The sequence below is a fragment of the Borostomias antarcticus genome, assembly GCF_949987555.1.
Source record: "Borostomias antarcticus genome assembly, chromosome: 6".
Lineage (NCBI taxonomy): Eukaryota > Metazoa > Chordata > Actinopteri > Stomiiformes > Stomiidae > Borostomias > Borostomias antarcticus.
This window is the reverse complement of record NC_140239.1, coordinates 31,653,749-31,671,173: the sequence shown is the minus strand read 5'-3', so window position 1 is coordinate 31,671,173 and position 17,425 is coordinate 31,653,749. Positions and strand designations below refer to the sequence as shown.

At 46.5% G+C, this 17,425-nt stretch overlaps 1 protein-coding gene across 1 annotated transcript in view; it reads right to left on the bottom strand.

Moving 5' to 3' along the window:
• Window positions 1–14,707: 14,707 nt before the first annotated feature.
• Window positions 14,708–17,425, bottom strand: part of LOC311310650 (cysteine-rich venom protein-like) — a gene marked incomplete at both ends in the record, with an annotated part of 12,161 nt that continues 9,443 nt past the window's right edge. The window contains 3 exons of the mRNA XM_084440160.1: window positions 14,708–14,835; window positions 16,134–16,216; window positions 16,561–16,658. Coding sequence (XP_084296286.1) covers window positions 14,708–14,835; window positions 16,134–16,216; window positions 16,561–16,658 — 309 coding nt within the window. The remainder of the gene's footprint in view (window positions 14,836–16,133; window positions 16,217–16,560; window positions 16,659–17,425) is intronic.

Below are 17,425 nucleotides of genomic sequence, written 5' to 3'. Positions count from 1 at the left end.
TTGAGTCTATTTCTGCAATAACTTCACTAATGGCTGTGTTTATTCTTCTAACATTAACGTTACCTCTCGCTGCTTCAGGAGCGGCCATTACTGTTCTACTACTAGTGTACTCCTGTATTTCACGTCATCATGTACGGGAACCAATCAGGGCCTGGGGGTGGAACAGCAGTTAAAATGCAGTCTCCTGATTGGTGCCACATTTTCTGGGAAAACTCAAATTTCGCGATGAGTCTGGTTTACCAGGTTAGGTTTTTTGCCCCTTGCAAATCGCTTCTATTTCGAATTGAAACAGCTCTGTTGGTTAGATTAGTTAGGAAACTCAGTGAGTCTCTTCAAAAGCGACATTTAGATATGATGACATAATGTACCATTGGTCTTTTGTCTTTAGGCAAACAGCCGTTGACTTCAGAGTTCTCTTCTGGTTTGCTTAGAGAAGAGAAACTGCATAGAGAAGCCAAACCCCAACGGCCCCTGTTTCAACACCATGGGTTTCTGTGGGGGGTTGAGGAGGAAGAAGTCCTGGGAATAAGGGAACGCTACTCTGGTAATTAGCTAATAGCATTAGCTGGTGTCCTTTCCTGTACCGTACCATCATGTGTGTAGTCCCAGTCCTTCTGTCACACTGTAGAGGGGGGGGGGGGGGGGGGGGCTTGCTCTTGCATCCTGGGACTCCTAACCCTGGGACCTCACGCACAGAGATAAAGTAGCTTTTTTGTTTGACTTTCTAGTTTCCTCAATTACAAAGATAACAAAAGCAAAAGCTGGTCTCTGGTTGCTGGACGTTCTGCTTGTTGCTGAGAAGAGAGAAGCAGTGTGCTTTTGCAGTGCCCATCCGTGTGCTTTTGCAGTGCCCATCCGTGTGCTTTTGCAGTGTCCATCCGTGTGCTTTTGCAGTGCTCATCCGTGTGCTTTTGCAGTGCTCATCCGTGTGCTTTTGCAGTGCCCATCCGTGTGCTTTTGCAGTGTCCATCCGTGTCAACAATGTGTTCAAAAGGCTCATCCTTTCGTTTTATTATTTCTTTTTGCTTGGTCCTACAGTCTTAATCCTCCCACGTGTTTGTCACATCCTAAGTCCACACTAAAATAATTAACCTAGAATCCATTTTATTCTTGGATCAAAGCTCTTATAGTGGCGCTTCCTGTGTCCCTTCTCGTTGATGAGAATCCTGATGTCATGCAGCCTTTGATAGAGGGCATCCTACAGCGATGTGTAATTGCTTTAGCTAATGACGGCTTCTCTAAACGAGGCCTAATTGAGGGTCCCAGACCCTCCCTTTCCTCATGTGGCTCCATACTGCAATCAACGTCAACTCAAGGCTTTATCTGCACATCTCAACAATAAAAACCCAAATGATTGGACCGCGACCCCAGGACTTCCCATCGAAACAGGAGCTTGAGGGAGAGAAAATATAACAACCAGGAAAACATCCTGACCTGAACATTACGGGGAGTGGACTCTCAATGCACAGGATGTCGAGAGATTGGTTGGAAGCATGTCAGTTAAGAAGAAACGAGAGAGAGAAAACGGAGAATGGCTTGTCACGCAAACAACATGCAGTATCTGGGCGGAAAAATGTGTGTGTATATTATTCAACGTCATAATAAATGAGCCGTGTTAAAACTTCTTTAAAACAATGTTTGTCTTACTCACTGCTGCAAGGAAAGGGAAGGAAGGGTCGTGTGAACGAAGAATGTTGCGTGTTTCCATAACTTGGCCGAAGAGAGTTCTTCACACAGAAATGATGAGAGTTATAATTATCAGTTGATTCAATTGAATAAAGAAAAATTCCCTTCAGATGCACAAGAACACACCGACTGTGAGAGATCAAATTCATCTTTCATGGTTGTCCAGAAAAACTATTTGTGTTCATGTTTAGCCACATGCTAGTGATTAGGGGGTATGCTAATTGGCTAATGAGTCGGCGCTTAGATGTGCTGTTGAGCTGCCATCTGAGACCACGGTCACCATGATATTAGCCGCCTCTCTGTGACTGACTGTCAAACAGGTCCGACATGAACTGGTAGAACCCAGAGAGTCTGAAAATCATACAGTAAATGATTAATGGTTCATTTTAAACACATCCACTAGGCCATATTGTAACTGTAATGTAACATGGTCCAGAAGTTTGCTTTTGTATTTGTCATTGGCTGTAGAGGGGTTTGTTTGTTTAACTGTTGTGGGGAACCAAGGAATCATGAGTTATTGTTGTAGCTCAATAAATAGGCTACCGCAAACCTCAACAATTCACTCAACAAGTAAACATGAGGCCTCCACAATGGCATGAAAAGGCTGCATTGAAAACTAAATTGGTGCTAGACAAGTAGTTATGGACGAGCCATACAGAAGACAATGAGAGGGGTCCTCACATTCCAGCTATCAAGAACCATAAATTAGAAAAACCTGATTATATCCCATGAGCACTTGTTTACCAAACCCAGTATGGGGAGGTATGTACTGTAAGTAGTATCACTTGCCCACAATGCATTGTGTGAGGTGGTAGATAGAAAATATTGAAAAACCGTCCATGGTCTGTTCATGTTTAAATCAGTCCGCTCTCACGATCGTAAAAAAAAGAAGATCTCTTTGAGCCGTTAAAATGTTCTCCTAGGAACCCCCATCTACATACAGTCTCACATCAAAGCGCACTCTACCCAGAATTCAGTGGTGCTGTTGAGATACGAAGGCATGGGTGATTGACCCGAGCTTGACCAAGCCATTCCTGTCTGAAGCATGGTTCCTTCCCAGTACAACGCAGCATAATTGCAGACAGATTTAACAGGTTGAAAAAAGGATCGCCGTCCCGTTTCTTTCATAACATCGTCAGGTCTGGCAAGCGTTTGCGTCGGATTACCCGGGCAGCCCAGATAAGCAGATGTAAAGACCCGCGGGGCTTATTTATTATTGGGGGTGCAGGGCTGTGATGAGGAGGAAAATAACCTGCTCTCATGCGATATTTGGAGAAGCATTAGACGTCTCCTGTGTCCTACAGTACAGTAACACGCCAGACCTGACGCGGGTCTCAGGAATTCACCCGTCACGCTCTGTACAGATGTCCTAGGCCAGATCATTTTTGCGCTCCTATGCAGAATATGAATGTTGAGTAGGAGACTAGCATGATTTTGCGGAGGACTTAACGCTGAACATGTTAATCAAAATGACAGACACGCTTGTCTAAACCGAAAACAGATTCGCTGCAATACTATAAGATTCGTGTAATTCTAGCGATGCCAGCAACTAGCAATTGTTTGTTTAGTTTAGTTTTTTCCCCAGTCGTGGTCGAGGCTGAGGGAACGCCTCGGGACGCTGCGTAATGTTTGGTTCCACTCCCACTTCAGTCGTTTCCTCTGCGGTAGAGTTGGGACCCCTTTTGTCTAATCCTTAGTTGTTTAGAAAATATCTCTCACCTACATTTTCAAACTCGGGAGATGCTGATTTCATACTCTCATGCCAAAATACAGAAGCCTGGAAATCACTGTTCTATCTTCCCAACGCCTTCGACATTCCGGAATCTTAGAGATGTAATCCAATCCTGCTCGACACAACCGACCCTCCTATATCTATCAATGCAGGCCGAAGGTGGAGCTCATTATCATCAATCTCACTCAGAGAACAATAGACGAAGGTCGCCCCCGCGTCCCCTCAGGGAAGCGTGGGTCTCAGGATGACGCCGGGGGCCCCGTATACAGTAGAGTATCCAGTCCGTAGCGCTTCAGGTACCCGGAACAATTCAGGGAAGTACAGGGTGCCATTGCGACCCCGCACCCACTTTTAGAAAGCTGTCCCCGTAGCCGCGGTGTCTCCACCTCTCCTTCCTGCCTCGCTCGGTCGTTCAGGGTGATCTGTCGCTGCCGTGGCGTTCAGCATGGGGCCACGTGTTGTTGGAGGGGCCTAGCTTGCTTGGGGCCCATTGGTCCGCCCTGGTGGGTGATGATAGCTCGAGGGCCCTGGTGGGGGATGATAGCTCGAGGGCCCTGGTGGGGGATGATAGCTCGAGGGCCCTGGTGGGGGATGATAGCTCGAGGGCCCTGGTGGGTGATGAGAGCTCGAGGGCCCTGGTGGGTGATGACAGCTCGAGGGCCCGGTACAGGGGCCTGTTAGCGGTTTTTGTTACGTCGTCTCAGACCCATGAATGAGAGGAAGGGAGGGCCGATCTCCTCTCTCACAAACACACGTCTGGAGCTCGGTGTGCCACATGACCGGGACCCTGCGGCTCTGTGACCGCTCTGTGTGCTGGATGATTGCTCTGTGTGTTGGATGACCGCTCTGTGTGCTGGATGATTGCTCTGTGTGTTGGATGATTGCTCTGTGTGCTGGATGATTGCTCTGTGTGCTGGATGAATGCTCTGTGTGTTGGATGAATGCTCTGTGTGCTGGATGATTGCTCTGTGTGCTGGATGAATGCTCTGTGTGTTGGATGAATGCTCTGTGTGTTGGATGAATGCTCTGTGTGCTGGATGACCGCTCTGTGTGTTGGATGATTGCTCTGTGTGTTGGATGAATGCTCTGTGTGTTGGATGAATGCTCTGTGTGTTGGATGAATGCTCTGTGTGCTGGATGACCGCTCTGTGTGTTGGATGATTGCTCTGTGTGTTGGATGAATGCTCTGTGTGCTGGATGATTGCTCTGTGTGCTGGATGAATGCTCTGTGTGTTGGATGAATGCTCTGTGTGTTGGATGAATGCTCTGTGTGCTGGATGACCGCTCTGTGTGTTGGATGATTGCTCTGTGTGTTGGATGAATGCTCTGTGTGTTGGATGAATGCTCTGTGTGTTGGATGAATGCTCTGTGTGCTGGATGATTGCTCTGTGTGCTGGATGAATGCTCTGTGTGTTGGATGAATGCTCTGTGTTGGATGACCGCTCTGTGTGCTGGATGAATGCTCTGTGTTGGATGATTGCTCTGTGTGCTGGATGAATGCTCTGTGTGTTGGATGAATGCTCTGTGTGCTGGATGAATGCTCTGTGTGTTGGATGAATGCTCTCTGTGTGTTGGATGAATGCTCTGTGTGTTGGATGATTGCTCTGTGTGTTGGATGACCGCTCTGTGTGTTGGATGAATGCTCTGTGTGTTGGATGACCGCTCTGTGTGTTGGATGATTGCTCTGTGTGCTGGATGACCGCTCTGTGTGTTGGATGAATGCTCTCTGTGTTGGATGATTGCTCTGTGTGTTGGATGAATGCTCTGTGTGTTGGATGAATGCTCTCTGTGTTGGATGATTGCTCTGTGTGTTGGATGACTGCTCTGTGTGTTGGATGAATGCTCTGTGTGTTGGATGAATGCTCTGTGTGTTGGATAAATGCTCTCTGTGTTGGATGAATGCTCTGTGTGTTGGATGAATGCTCTGTGTGTTGGATGAATGCTCTGTGTGTTGGATGAATGCTCTGTGTGCTGGATGACCGCTCTGTGTTGGATGATTGCTCTGTGTGCTGGATGACCGCTCTGTGTTGGATGATTGCTCTGTGTTGGATGACCGCTCTCTGTGTTGGATGAATGCTCTGTGTGTTGGATGAATGCTCTGTGTTGGATGAACGGTGAGTCAAACGTCTTATAACATGCCGTAAATAAGGTCCAGGTTGACGAAAAACAGCATTCTCCTTTAAGTGTCATTGGATTCACAGCAACATTGGTGCATGATCAAATTTGATTGTCTTGTGTACACAGTGTCACAGTGTTTTTATTTACTAGAGTGACACACTTAATGTGGCCTGGCTTATTCAGAGGTACTCAGGATGTCACTTGAAAATGCCAATCCAGTCCAATCCAACTTTATTTATAGAGCACATTTAAAACAACAAGAGTCGACTAAAGTGCTTTCCATTTCAATCAATACAAAAAACACATTAGACAACACAATAGGACAATAGAGGCATAATGAAAGATAATGAAGAGCTACTCTGATACTTAGTATTAAAAGGCCAGGGAAAACAAATGTGTGTGCCTCATGAGTGTGCCTCATTGAGTTGTGGTCTCTTGCTCCGTTCCAAGCAGATACGATACAATACACTTTTATTCATACATAGACGTTCAATAAAACAAGTCTCCAGACACATTATCAAGATACACAATGTATGAAAAACCGCAGAATAAGCTCAAGTTCAGCTTCAAGTACAGGGAAGACACAGTGGTGACGCCGACCCGGACTGCGAGGAACCTGGGTGTGACCCTGGACGACCAGCTGTCGTTCTCCACACACATAACATCCGTCACGCGCTCCTGCAGATTCCTGCTCTACAACATCAGGAGGATTCGCCCTTTCCTCACTGATGAAACGGTGCAGGTGTTCATCCAGGCCCTGGTCATCTCCCGCCTGGACTACTGCAACTCCCTCCTTACTGGGGCCCCGGCGTCAGCCATTAATCCCCCGGAACTTGTCCAGAAAGCTGCTGCTCGCCTGGTGTTCAACCACCCCAAGTTCTCCCACACAACTTCCCTTCTCCGTTCCCTACACTGGCTCCCTGTAGCGGCTCGCATCCAGTTTAAAACTCTGGTTCTAGCCTACAGGGCAATGAAAGGAACAGCCCCTCCTACCTCCAGGCCATGGTCAAACCCTATACCTCCTCCCGACCGCTACACTCTGCTACCTCGGGGCGACTGGTTGCCCCGTCACTCCGAGGCCCCTGTGGTCGATCGACATGGTCACGGCTCTTCTCTGTCCTGACCCCACGGTCACGGCTCTTCTCTGTCCTGACCCCACGGTCACGGCTCTTCTCTGTCCTGACCCCACGGTCACGGCTTTTCTCTGTCCTGACCCCACGGTCACGGCTCTTCTCTGTCCTGACCCCACGGTCACGGCTCTTCTCTGTCCTGGCCCCGCAGTGGTGAAACAAACTGCCCACTGATGTCACTGACAGCAGTCGCTGCCCATCTTTCTTTGCAGGCTCAAAACTCACCTCTTCAAGAAGTACTACAACGATCCTCCCTCTTAAGCACCATTTGTATTTTAGATTGCTATTCTCCTTCAGCCCTAGATTATGCTCTTAATCACTTGTTTTAGAAAGGAGATGCGCTTGTGAGTTCTGTTAAGTAGTAGAACATTGGCTTTTCCTACGTTAAATGCAATTATTGTTAGTCGCTTTGGATAAAAGCGTCTGCTAAATGACTGTAATGTAATGTAACCTGCCTTGGCTGCTTTTGGGAGGGGACCCAAGACACAAAACTAATAGCAACAGGTCGACCCCACAGCAAAACCAACATAAAATACACCAGCACCAAGGAAAAAACAGAAAAGAAAAAACAGAAAAGAAAAAACAGAGAAGAAAACGTAGAGAAACAGAAAACAAAAACAAAGAGAGAGCGCCTCCAGTTTGTCCCCTCTCATGGCGTTTCCTTCTCTTTCGGCATCCTGCCTGGACCCCAGAGAGACGGTGCTGCCGAGTGATAACGGCTCAGACTAAATCAACCGTCCATCGGCTGCGCCCACGGATAATCAGATGGTTCTCCCTCTGCTCACACACATTCCTCTCTCTGTCGCTGTGTCATTGTTGTCTCTCCCTCTCTCTGCCTCTCTCTCTTTCTCGGTCCCTCACTTTTCTCAGCCATTTCTTTTTCTTCTGTACCACACGAATGCTGCGTGTGGTGCCAAATATCAACCAGAACGAGCATGTTAACAACAAGCATCTATATGGGGGGCTACCAAAGATGAGTGAGAAAGAGGCATCCAGGAGGATGAAACTTGCTGGCCACTGCCACAGACATCATGAACTGTGCTCTGGTGCTCTGGGAGCCGACACACGGGCACCGATTAAGAGGACGTCCCACACCAACATACGTGGATGTACTGAGGAGGGACGCAGGAGTGGAGAGTTCTGCAGAACTGGCTGGATGTATGGACGACCGGCTGGATGTCAGGCTCGTCTGAGGATGACCTAATGAATGTCCTAGCCCCCTCTCCCTTTCTCCTTCTCAGTTTGTAAAGGATCAAGTACGAGGAGGAGGCGTGATCCTCTCCGGATCCTTCTGAATAAGCCCTGAGATCACTTTCATTTTATGGGTCCTACCATCGACACATGCTCATTTCACACTTAATCGATCGGCGAGCGGGACTGTGTCTCCCTTTAATTTACACGTCCACAGAGGGAGACAGGAAGACGCCCTCGTCGTAGACACATCTTCCACCGTGGCGCTAACTGTCTAGGCGTGGCGTGCTGGGTGATAAGGCCCTCAGGGTAGCATGGCTGGCCTTATCGCGCAGGGCCAAGCGCGGTCCCCGTTCATATCGCTGACCCCACCAGCACAGGAAACTCATTATCTCTAGGCAGCCGGGGGGGGCAGCACAGCGCTGGCCCTCTAGCCGTCCCCTAGGCTCAGGCTACGCACTTCGAATGGGGCGCATCTCTCTGCCTCCCTGTCCTGAGTTGAACTAATGAGGGTCGTGAACAATTTCCCCTCGAGGATAAATAAAGTATCTATCTATCTATCTATCTATCTATCTATCTATCTATCTATCTATCTATCTATCTATCTATCTATCTATCTGTCTGTCTGTCTGTCTGTCTGTCTCTGTCTGTCTGTCTGTCTGTCTGTCTATCTAACTGTCTGTCTGTCTGTCTATCTGTCTGTCTGTCTGTCTGTCTGTCTGTCTGTCTGTCTGTCTGTCTGTCTGTCTGTCTCTGTCTGTCTGTCTGTCTGTCTGTCTGTCTGTCTGTCTGTCTGTCTGTCTGTCTGTCTGTCTCTGTCTGTCTCTGTCTGTCTCTGTCTGTCTGTCTGTCTGTCTGTCTGTCTGTCTGTCTGTCTGTCTATCTAACTTACCAGATTTATTTATATAGCACATATTTAAACATGACTCTTGTCAACCAAAGTGCTGTACAATAATAATACCCAATAATAATAGACAACAGTCAGCATCACAGTTATACAAGTAGACACAGGACAACTAGTCTCTATCTACAGACTCCCTCAATCCCCTCCAAACCCCAGTGACTGAACCGTCCCAAGTGAAGCACCGTCTTGTGAGAAAACATCCTGACATTCTTGCCCTGTTTGACTAGCGAACTCAGCAGGACTTCCATGGAGTACGCGTTGATCCTGATTGATACAGTCTAGTTTGTGGTTGTGGCTCTGGGTGGGCGGTGCTAGACCAGACCCTGGGGCAGGAGTGGACCTCACGCCAAGTTCAGGTTCTCATCTCACCAGAGGGGGAGCCCTCCACCCCGTGCTACCCTGGCTTCCTGGGTCACTACAGCACCTGTCTGTTCAAATCAAATCAAACTTTATTTGTATAGCGCATTTCATACACAGAGGCAACACAATGTGCTTTACAGAGAGCAATGGAGGAGGGGTCATAGGTCCCACCCCTACATATTCCAGAGGGAAGCAAAAAAACAGTTTGACCCGGGGGGCCAGAAAAGTGAGCTGTAAAGATTCTTCCCCGTTCAAGTTTATATGGTGTTGTTTAAATGGGAAAGGATGGCAGTTTCTTTTTTACCTATATGATGACATCATTGTTATTTTTAAATAAGCTGCTGGTGGTGGGGAACTGTTAAGTGGAATTCACAGGAAACCGTTCCAGATTAGAGGTGAACTCAAACAAATAAACAGCTGAAGGAAAGAAGGGTGCAGATGGAGGAGGTGGCTCTGGAGATGACGAGGGCTCGTGCCGAGGCTGTACCTCAGTCAGATAGAGCTGGGAACCTGACTGGCAGCAGGCACACTGGGTCCTCCATTTGGCCCAGGTTTAGGGGAAACTCCATTGTCTGTGAAGTTTACTTTTCCCTACAAATCCTGCCAGCATCCATAATGCTATCATGTGGTTCTTCACTCTCCACTTTCCTGCCTTTACACTTTGGATAGGATCATGAGACCCTCGTTGTCCCTGTCTGGCTGAGGTGGTTGTGGGCCAGGAGAGAACTGACCCTGGGCTAATGTGACCCTACACAACCTGAGGAGAGGCCACTGAGAGAGCAGCTACAGAACCAGCACTTCATCTAAGGTCAACATTAATGAATGACAGGCTTATTTTTATTGGTGACTTCACGTTAGTGTTTAGAGAGAGAGACCAGAAGGTAGATTGAGGGAGACTTAAAGGACTAGGCCAGTATTTACCATTATAAGCGCTGTTATAAGGTTATGTTGAGGGAAAGGTGTGTTTGGACGCACAAAACGGGGAGTATTTAAACTTTTTTTTTAGCTTAATGAAAGTGAGGAAAACAATCTCTGGAATACTCTGGAATATGTAGAGGTGGGTCGTATGCCCTCCTCCCTTGTTCGCTGTAAAGCGCATTGTGTTGCCTCTGGGTATGAAATGCGCTATACAAATAAAGCTTTGATTGATTGATTGATTGATCTGCCCTAATGATGCTAGAAATCCACATACTGTACCTGGTGGTACTGGTGGATGATGAGTGTTACAGCAGGTGTGTCATACTGTACCTGGTGGTACTGATGGATGATGAGTGTTACAGCAGGTGTGTGCTCTGGGAGTCTGTATACACAGTCCTAGGGCTGCACAATTAATCGTAAATTGATCGAAATCGCGATTATGACCTCCGCAATTAACTAATCGCAAAAGGCCGCAATTAATGTGATTAATAATTTTGCTTTGAATTGAGTGTGCTAGGACTACACGGACGAATCACAGGCGCTTATGCTGTCTGACCAATCACATGCGTTCCTGCTGAGTGCGCTGTGCGCAGCAGTTTCACTGAGAAGACAGAGAGCATTAGGTCAAGACTAGTGTCACAAGAGTACCTGCAGCCGTGAGTAGTGACAAAATGAGCGAAAACAAGGTCAGTGAGTTAGTAGCAAGAAAGGGATCAACGTCCGTGATTTGGGAGAATTTTGGTTACGAAAAAGATGATGTCGCTCAAGCCCAGCAGGTCATATGCAAACTCTGCAGAGCTAAAGCTATTACTTTGAAATATTAATCGCAATTATTAATCGCAATTACCACAAGCAAATAATCGCAATTATTATCTTTTGTCATAATCGTGCAGCCCTACACAGTCCTAATCCTAGCGGGGGTCATTCCTGACTTTCTTGAGGAATTTGAAGGACTGTAGGAGGGTAATCTTCGGGGGGGGGGGGGGGGGGAGCACTGGCCTGGGGGCCCCTAAAACCTACGACGTGGGAAATTCATGTTTGTCTGTTTGTGTTACGTTTGATCTGCCCCATGTGAGGGTACCTGGATGTGTGTTTTCTCATCTTGCACAGGACAAGGTACTGTATTTCAGTAAGTGTGTGCATTGCACTTTCAGCACCACACACAGTGTGTTTGTTATGGTAATGGACTTGGCCAAAACCTTCACAAGATCCTCAAAGCCAAGTATGATCCGTCCAGCCATTATCCAGATCCATCATCAGATAATCAAAGATGTGAACACTGATGTGTTTACTATGTGGGGGTGAACTGTGTATATTGCAAGGGTTGAATTATATATGTTATTGCTAATGTGTTTGTACTTGCGTTTTAATCTTTTTTACTAGGTACTAGCCCATTATTTCTGGCAGGGGGACTGCCAATGTAAACTAGCCTTTTGGCTACAATTGGGTACATTTACATTCTATTTTATAAAAGGTTTCTTACTGTAATGTACGTTGTCCCTCTCTAACAAATAAAATAAACTGAAACTGAAACTGAATCATTCTGATTCGCTGACAGAGCAGTCAAGACCAGCAGTTTGGCTGTTACACTATAGACAAGGCTCCGAATATTCTACAAAGGTGTCGACTATTACTCACACTGGAAAGACAATTCTTACAAGCTTCCCCTTTTTATTTAACTAGTCTATCTATCTATCTATCTATCTATCTATCTATCTATCTATCTATCTATCTATCTATCTATCTATCCATCCATCCATCCATCCATCCATCCATCCATCCATCCATCCATCTAAAACTGACATTTTAGCTCCTGAGCCCCAAGTCCAAATGAATGGGGGTGAATGGGTAGCTGTATTGAATGGGGGTGAATGGGTAGCTGTATTGAATGGGGGTGAATGGGTAGCTGTATTGAATGGGGGTGAATGGGTAGCTGTATTGAATGGGGGTGAATGGGTAGCTGTATTGAATGGGGGTGAATGGGTAGCTGTATTCGGGCGGCTCTGTGGCGCCCCCCTCGGGTCGGGGGCGGTCCAGATCCATTATCCAGATACACAGAATTAAAACAGTACTGTATACAGTGCAGGCCTAGCATTTTGGGCTTTTAAACTGTATACAAAGTTACAGAATATTCTATAAAGTTGTTGATGTTACAATATAACTACTCTCATTTGAAAGACAATTTCTTACAAGCTTCCCCTTTTTTATTTAATTAAGACGCTTTTGCTGCCTGCTCTCGTCTTTGCTTGCATTTTTCTGGTGATATTCTTTCTTTTCTTCTGTAAGAAACTGAGCAGCGGCTCCTGGATAGTTATAAATCACTGGGATCTTTTGTAGATAAAGTTGGCTGTTACCATATTTCAACATTTTATTACCTCCTCACGAAAACGTGAGCGTGGGAGCAAGATGCCCCCCTTCTTCACAGAGGACTTCCACAAACTTCTACAGAAGATTACAAGATTAACCAGTTAGAAGTGAGCGTGGAAGTTAATGGACTAACTGGGAATGACACCACCTTACCATGGATTCAAAACAACGGACAAGAGCATGCTAATACATGGCTAATTAGCATCAACAAGACCACCAAGAAACAGAAGAGCTGTGTACCGGGTAATAGATCTACAGGCGGTCGTCCTCCCTGGAACTCTCTTGGTGCAAAACCTCAGAGTAAATCACTTCTCAGGGAAATGGGAGGATGGGTAACAGGCAGAGCCCGGAGATTAGTGATGAGACTGGCTGGCCTGCATGACATGTTCTTCATACCGAGTGTAGTGCACCTATTTTATTAATATAATGAATAATTATATAGAATTATAATGAATGCTGAATGTGGAAGCAAAGCTCCTCTTCAGTATCTTTCCAATGGGCCGATTTGAGCTTTTGTACCGAACTAATTAGTCCCTTAATCTGGGCGGCCCAATAGTATAACTAAAAGTCTGGGACTCCCAGTCCACTCTTACAAGCCTGCTTTCTCTCCCCAGAGTTAAAACAAAACATGGAGAAGCAGCGTTCAGGTTTCATGCTCCTAAGGCACGCATATCTGGAACAGACAGAAAACTGCAGGTCTGCTGCAACTCTTCGGTTCTTTTAAATCATCGCCACTGCTTTTCATTAAATCAAATAATTATTCATTCATACACTGCACTGTAACCTTTATTCCTGTATTTTATTTTTTCCTGCATTTTGTTTTAAATGTCCTTTTTTTTTTGCATTTGATTTTTCAAACCACTTTGGATTGCCTTGTTGCTGAAATGTGCTATACTAATAAACTTGCCTTGCTTTGTGTTCTAAGTGCTCCCGTGTGTATGTTCTCAAGGGGTCACTGGGACAGGTTGGGATTCTCTCCTTATAGAGGTTGATTTGAAGACGATCGGTCTTGATCAGGTGTGGCATTGATCCGGAGTCACCTTGTTAGTTGTGATGTGATGAGATTTTATGTGATGTAATGATGTGATGTGATGTGATGTGATGAGATGAGATGAGATGAGATGTGATGAGATGTGATGTGATGAGATGAGATGTGATGTGATGAGATGAGATGTGATGTGATGTGATGAGATGTGATGAGATGTGATGAGATGAGATGAGATGAGATGTGATGTGATGAGATGTGATGTGATGAGATGAGATGTGATGTGATGTGATGAGATGTGATGTGATGAGATGTGATGTGATGTGATGTGATGTGATGTGATGAGATGAGATGTGATGTGATGTGATGAGATGTGATGTGATGAGATGAGATGTGATGTGGTGTGATGTGATGTGATGAGATGTGATGTGATGTGATGAGATGTGATGTGATGTGATGAGATGAGATGTGATGTGTTGTGATGTGATGTGATGAGATGAGATGTGATGAGATGAGATGTGATGAGATGAGATGTGATGTGATGAGATGTGATGTGATGAGATGAGATGTGATGTGTTGTGATGTGATGAGATGAGATGTGATGAGATGAGATGTGATGTGATGTGATGTGGTGTGATGTGATGTGATGTGATGATGTGATGTGATGATGTGATGTGATGATGTGATGTGATGAAACACGTCTCGTTGAGAGAGGTCAGGGGAGAATGTTTACAGCTCACTTTTCTGGCCCCCGAGTGAAACTGTTTTTTTGCTTCCCTCTGGGATATGTAGGGGTGGGTCGTACGCCCTCCTCCCTTGTTCTCTGTAAAGCACATTGTGTTGCCTCTGTGTATGAAATGCGCTATACAAATAAAGTTTGATTTGATTTGATGTGTTTCCGCTGTGGTGGCCCAACTGGGATAGTGTAAGATCTGCTTGCCCAGTAGGCCGACTGTACATCTAAGGGTGGGGCTGGGTGGAGGGGGGGTTAACAGTCCCATTGACTGTAAATACTGGAGACATTGAAGCTAACATTACATGGGGAAACCCAGTGGGCTAACACCTGTAACAATGGATTTGAACCACCACTGACCATTATTATACAGTAAAGGACAGACAACACCTTTAATATGATGCTTTATATGGATATTTTTTAATATCAGGCTGATTAATTAATTGTTGAGTCAGAACCCGATCAGAAGGTCTCTGTCGGTGGGCGATCAGATGATGTGATTGGTGGGCGATCAGATGATGTGATTGGTGGGCGATCAGATGATGTGATTGGTAGGCGATCAGATGATCTGATTGGTGGGCGATCAGATGATCTGATTGGTGCACTTGCAGGAGGCCTCACACGGGGAGGCGACGTCCGGCCTGGCGCAGCCCCACTGCTGCTTCAGCTCCGCACAGTTAGTATACTTATCCTCATAGGGACAGGGGTTGGCTGGGGAGAGAGAGAGAGAGAGAGAGAGAGAGAGAGAGAGAGAGAGAGAGAGAGAGAGAGAGGGAGAGAGAGAGAGAGGGAGCGAGAGAGGGAGAGGGAGAGAGAGAGGGAGGGAGAGAGAGAGAGAGGGAGAGAGAGAGGGAGAGAGAGAGAGAGGGAGCGAGAGAGGGAGAGGGAGAGAGAGGGAGGGAGAGAGAGAGAGAGAGAGGGAGAGAGAGAGGGAGAGAGAGAGAGGGAGGGAGAGAGAGAGAGAGAGAGAGAGGGAGAGAGAGAGAGGGAGGGAGGGAGAGAGAGGGAGGGAGAGAGAGAGAGACAGAGAGAGAGAGGGAGAGAGAGAGAGAGAGAGACAGAGGGATAGAGAGAGAGGAAATTATATGTTGTTTTTTCAAATCCGGCCACCCATTCACCTCATTCACCCATTCATTTTTTGGACTTGGGTTCAGGAACGAAAAATCCTCCCTATTCATTGTCAATGTGGGGGATTGAAACAGGCTTATCTCGACATGCGAAGGTCACAGAGACACAGTTTGAACTGACATAAAGCTCTCGACCTAACGAATGCAGCAATACCAACATGTCCGCTCACATGCACGTGCGCACGTGCACTGAGCCAAAACTTTGAGCCAGCGCCCCATGTGGGGGGTACTAGAGACAGGGGGTTCAGACTGGGGTGCGGGGGGGGGAGAGCCCAGAGTGCACCAAGCCGCCCCCCGCCGGCTGTGACCCAAGGGGGGCGCCACAAAGCCACCCAAACACGGCAGCCCATTCACCTCCATTCATTTTTTGGACTTGAAACGGCCATATCTCGACGTGGGAGGGTCCCAGAGACTCTGGGTTTGTACTGTCATCAAGCTCTCGACCTAACAAATGCAGCAACACCAAACATATCACGCTCACATGCATGTGTATACAGGTATGAAAAGAGCTATGAAATGCATTCATGGGCAGAGGTTTGTGCGCTGCGAGCACAATTTCTAGTAATCTTTCTGACACCATTGCAAAGAAAACAAATTAGCCGTTAGAAACTCAAGTTCTGGGGGTGCCCCAGTGGCTCAATGGGTTGGGGCGCGTACCATGTAAAGGCTAGTCCTTACCGCAGCGGCATGGGTTCAAATCCGACCCACGCCCTTTGCTGCATGTCTTCCCCTCTCTCTCTCTCTCCCACCTTTCCTGTCTGTCCTTACACTGTCCTGTCCTAATAACGCACAAATGCCCTAAAAAATATATTAAAAAAAAAAGAAACTCAAGTTTTTTCCATATGAAACTGAGGCAGTATATCCCAGCCTACAGCCACTTACTGCACAGCTTGTTGTCACAGGCGTTAGGACAGTCCCCACAGGGCGGCCCAGCCTGGTAGGGGTGGGTGTACTGGTAGTTCCCCCTGGGGGGTGAGACAGAGCAAACAACGTTAAACACTGCTGCTCACAATCAAAAATCATCTGAACCATAACAGGTCCCCCGATGATGGTTCCGGGTTACAGAACATTACGTCAGAGGGATTACAGTACCATTCAGACGAAACAGGAATAAGGTATAACGAGAATAAGGTACAACATTCAGAGGAAATAGGAATAAAGTACAACCTTATGCAGTATGATCCTGCCCAGATAGCAAGCGGATGTGTAATGATTCTGGGCCATATATGGAACTAAGCCACAAGGGCCAGATCTGGCCTGTATATGGCCCTGATCCGCTTGCTATCTGGGTGTTGCTAGAAGAACTTACGGAGGGCAGTAGTGGCAGACGTAGAAGTACTTGTAGACGGGGTTGCTGGGGCAGTAGGCCATGGCACAGCCGATCTGGTTGGACCTATACCACACGAGCTGAGCACAGAAATGAGGCACACATTGTTTTAGCATACCCAATATGTTTTATGTTTTATTTTATTTTATTTGTCGAGGGAAGCCCACTGAGACCAAGGTCTCATTTACAGCAGTTAAACTATAATCACATCCATACATTTTACACAGTTAAATACAATACAACATTCATCTAAAACATACATAGACCTAGGCCATATATTCCCAAGTCATATGTTTAAAAAGTGACTACAGCATCTAAACGACTCCTGAACCCATCCCATGCTCTAGGAGCGCCATAACTACACGCTGTCATTCCAAGATTAGTTCTGACATCAGGGACCTCTAGGGACCTCAACCAATCATGAGAATCTGCCTGCTAATTGCTTGAACGCCAAGTAATAGTGTTAGGTAGTTGGGTAGCTTGTAAGATAGATTTATATACATACAGGGGCTGGTGGTGTGCTCTACTAGCAGCCAGGGGTGGCCAACCCACTGCCTGATACAAAATACAGTGGTGCGTTCTAAAATGATGACCAGTGATAGAACAACGTTCTGAGGGATAGATTGTGTCGAGCTGTTTCAAGGTGGCGGGGGAGGCATGCATATTAATAATGTCACCATAATCAAGTACTGACGTTGCTATTGTTGCACTTTGCCTTCAGCACTAGATTATGCTCTTAGTCACTTGTTTTAGAAAGGAGATGCACTTGTGAGTTCTGGTGAGTAGTAGTACATTGGCTTTTCCTACGTTAAATGCAATTATTGTTAGTCGCTTTGGATAAAAGCGT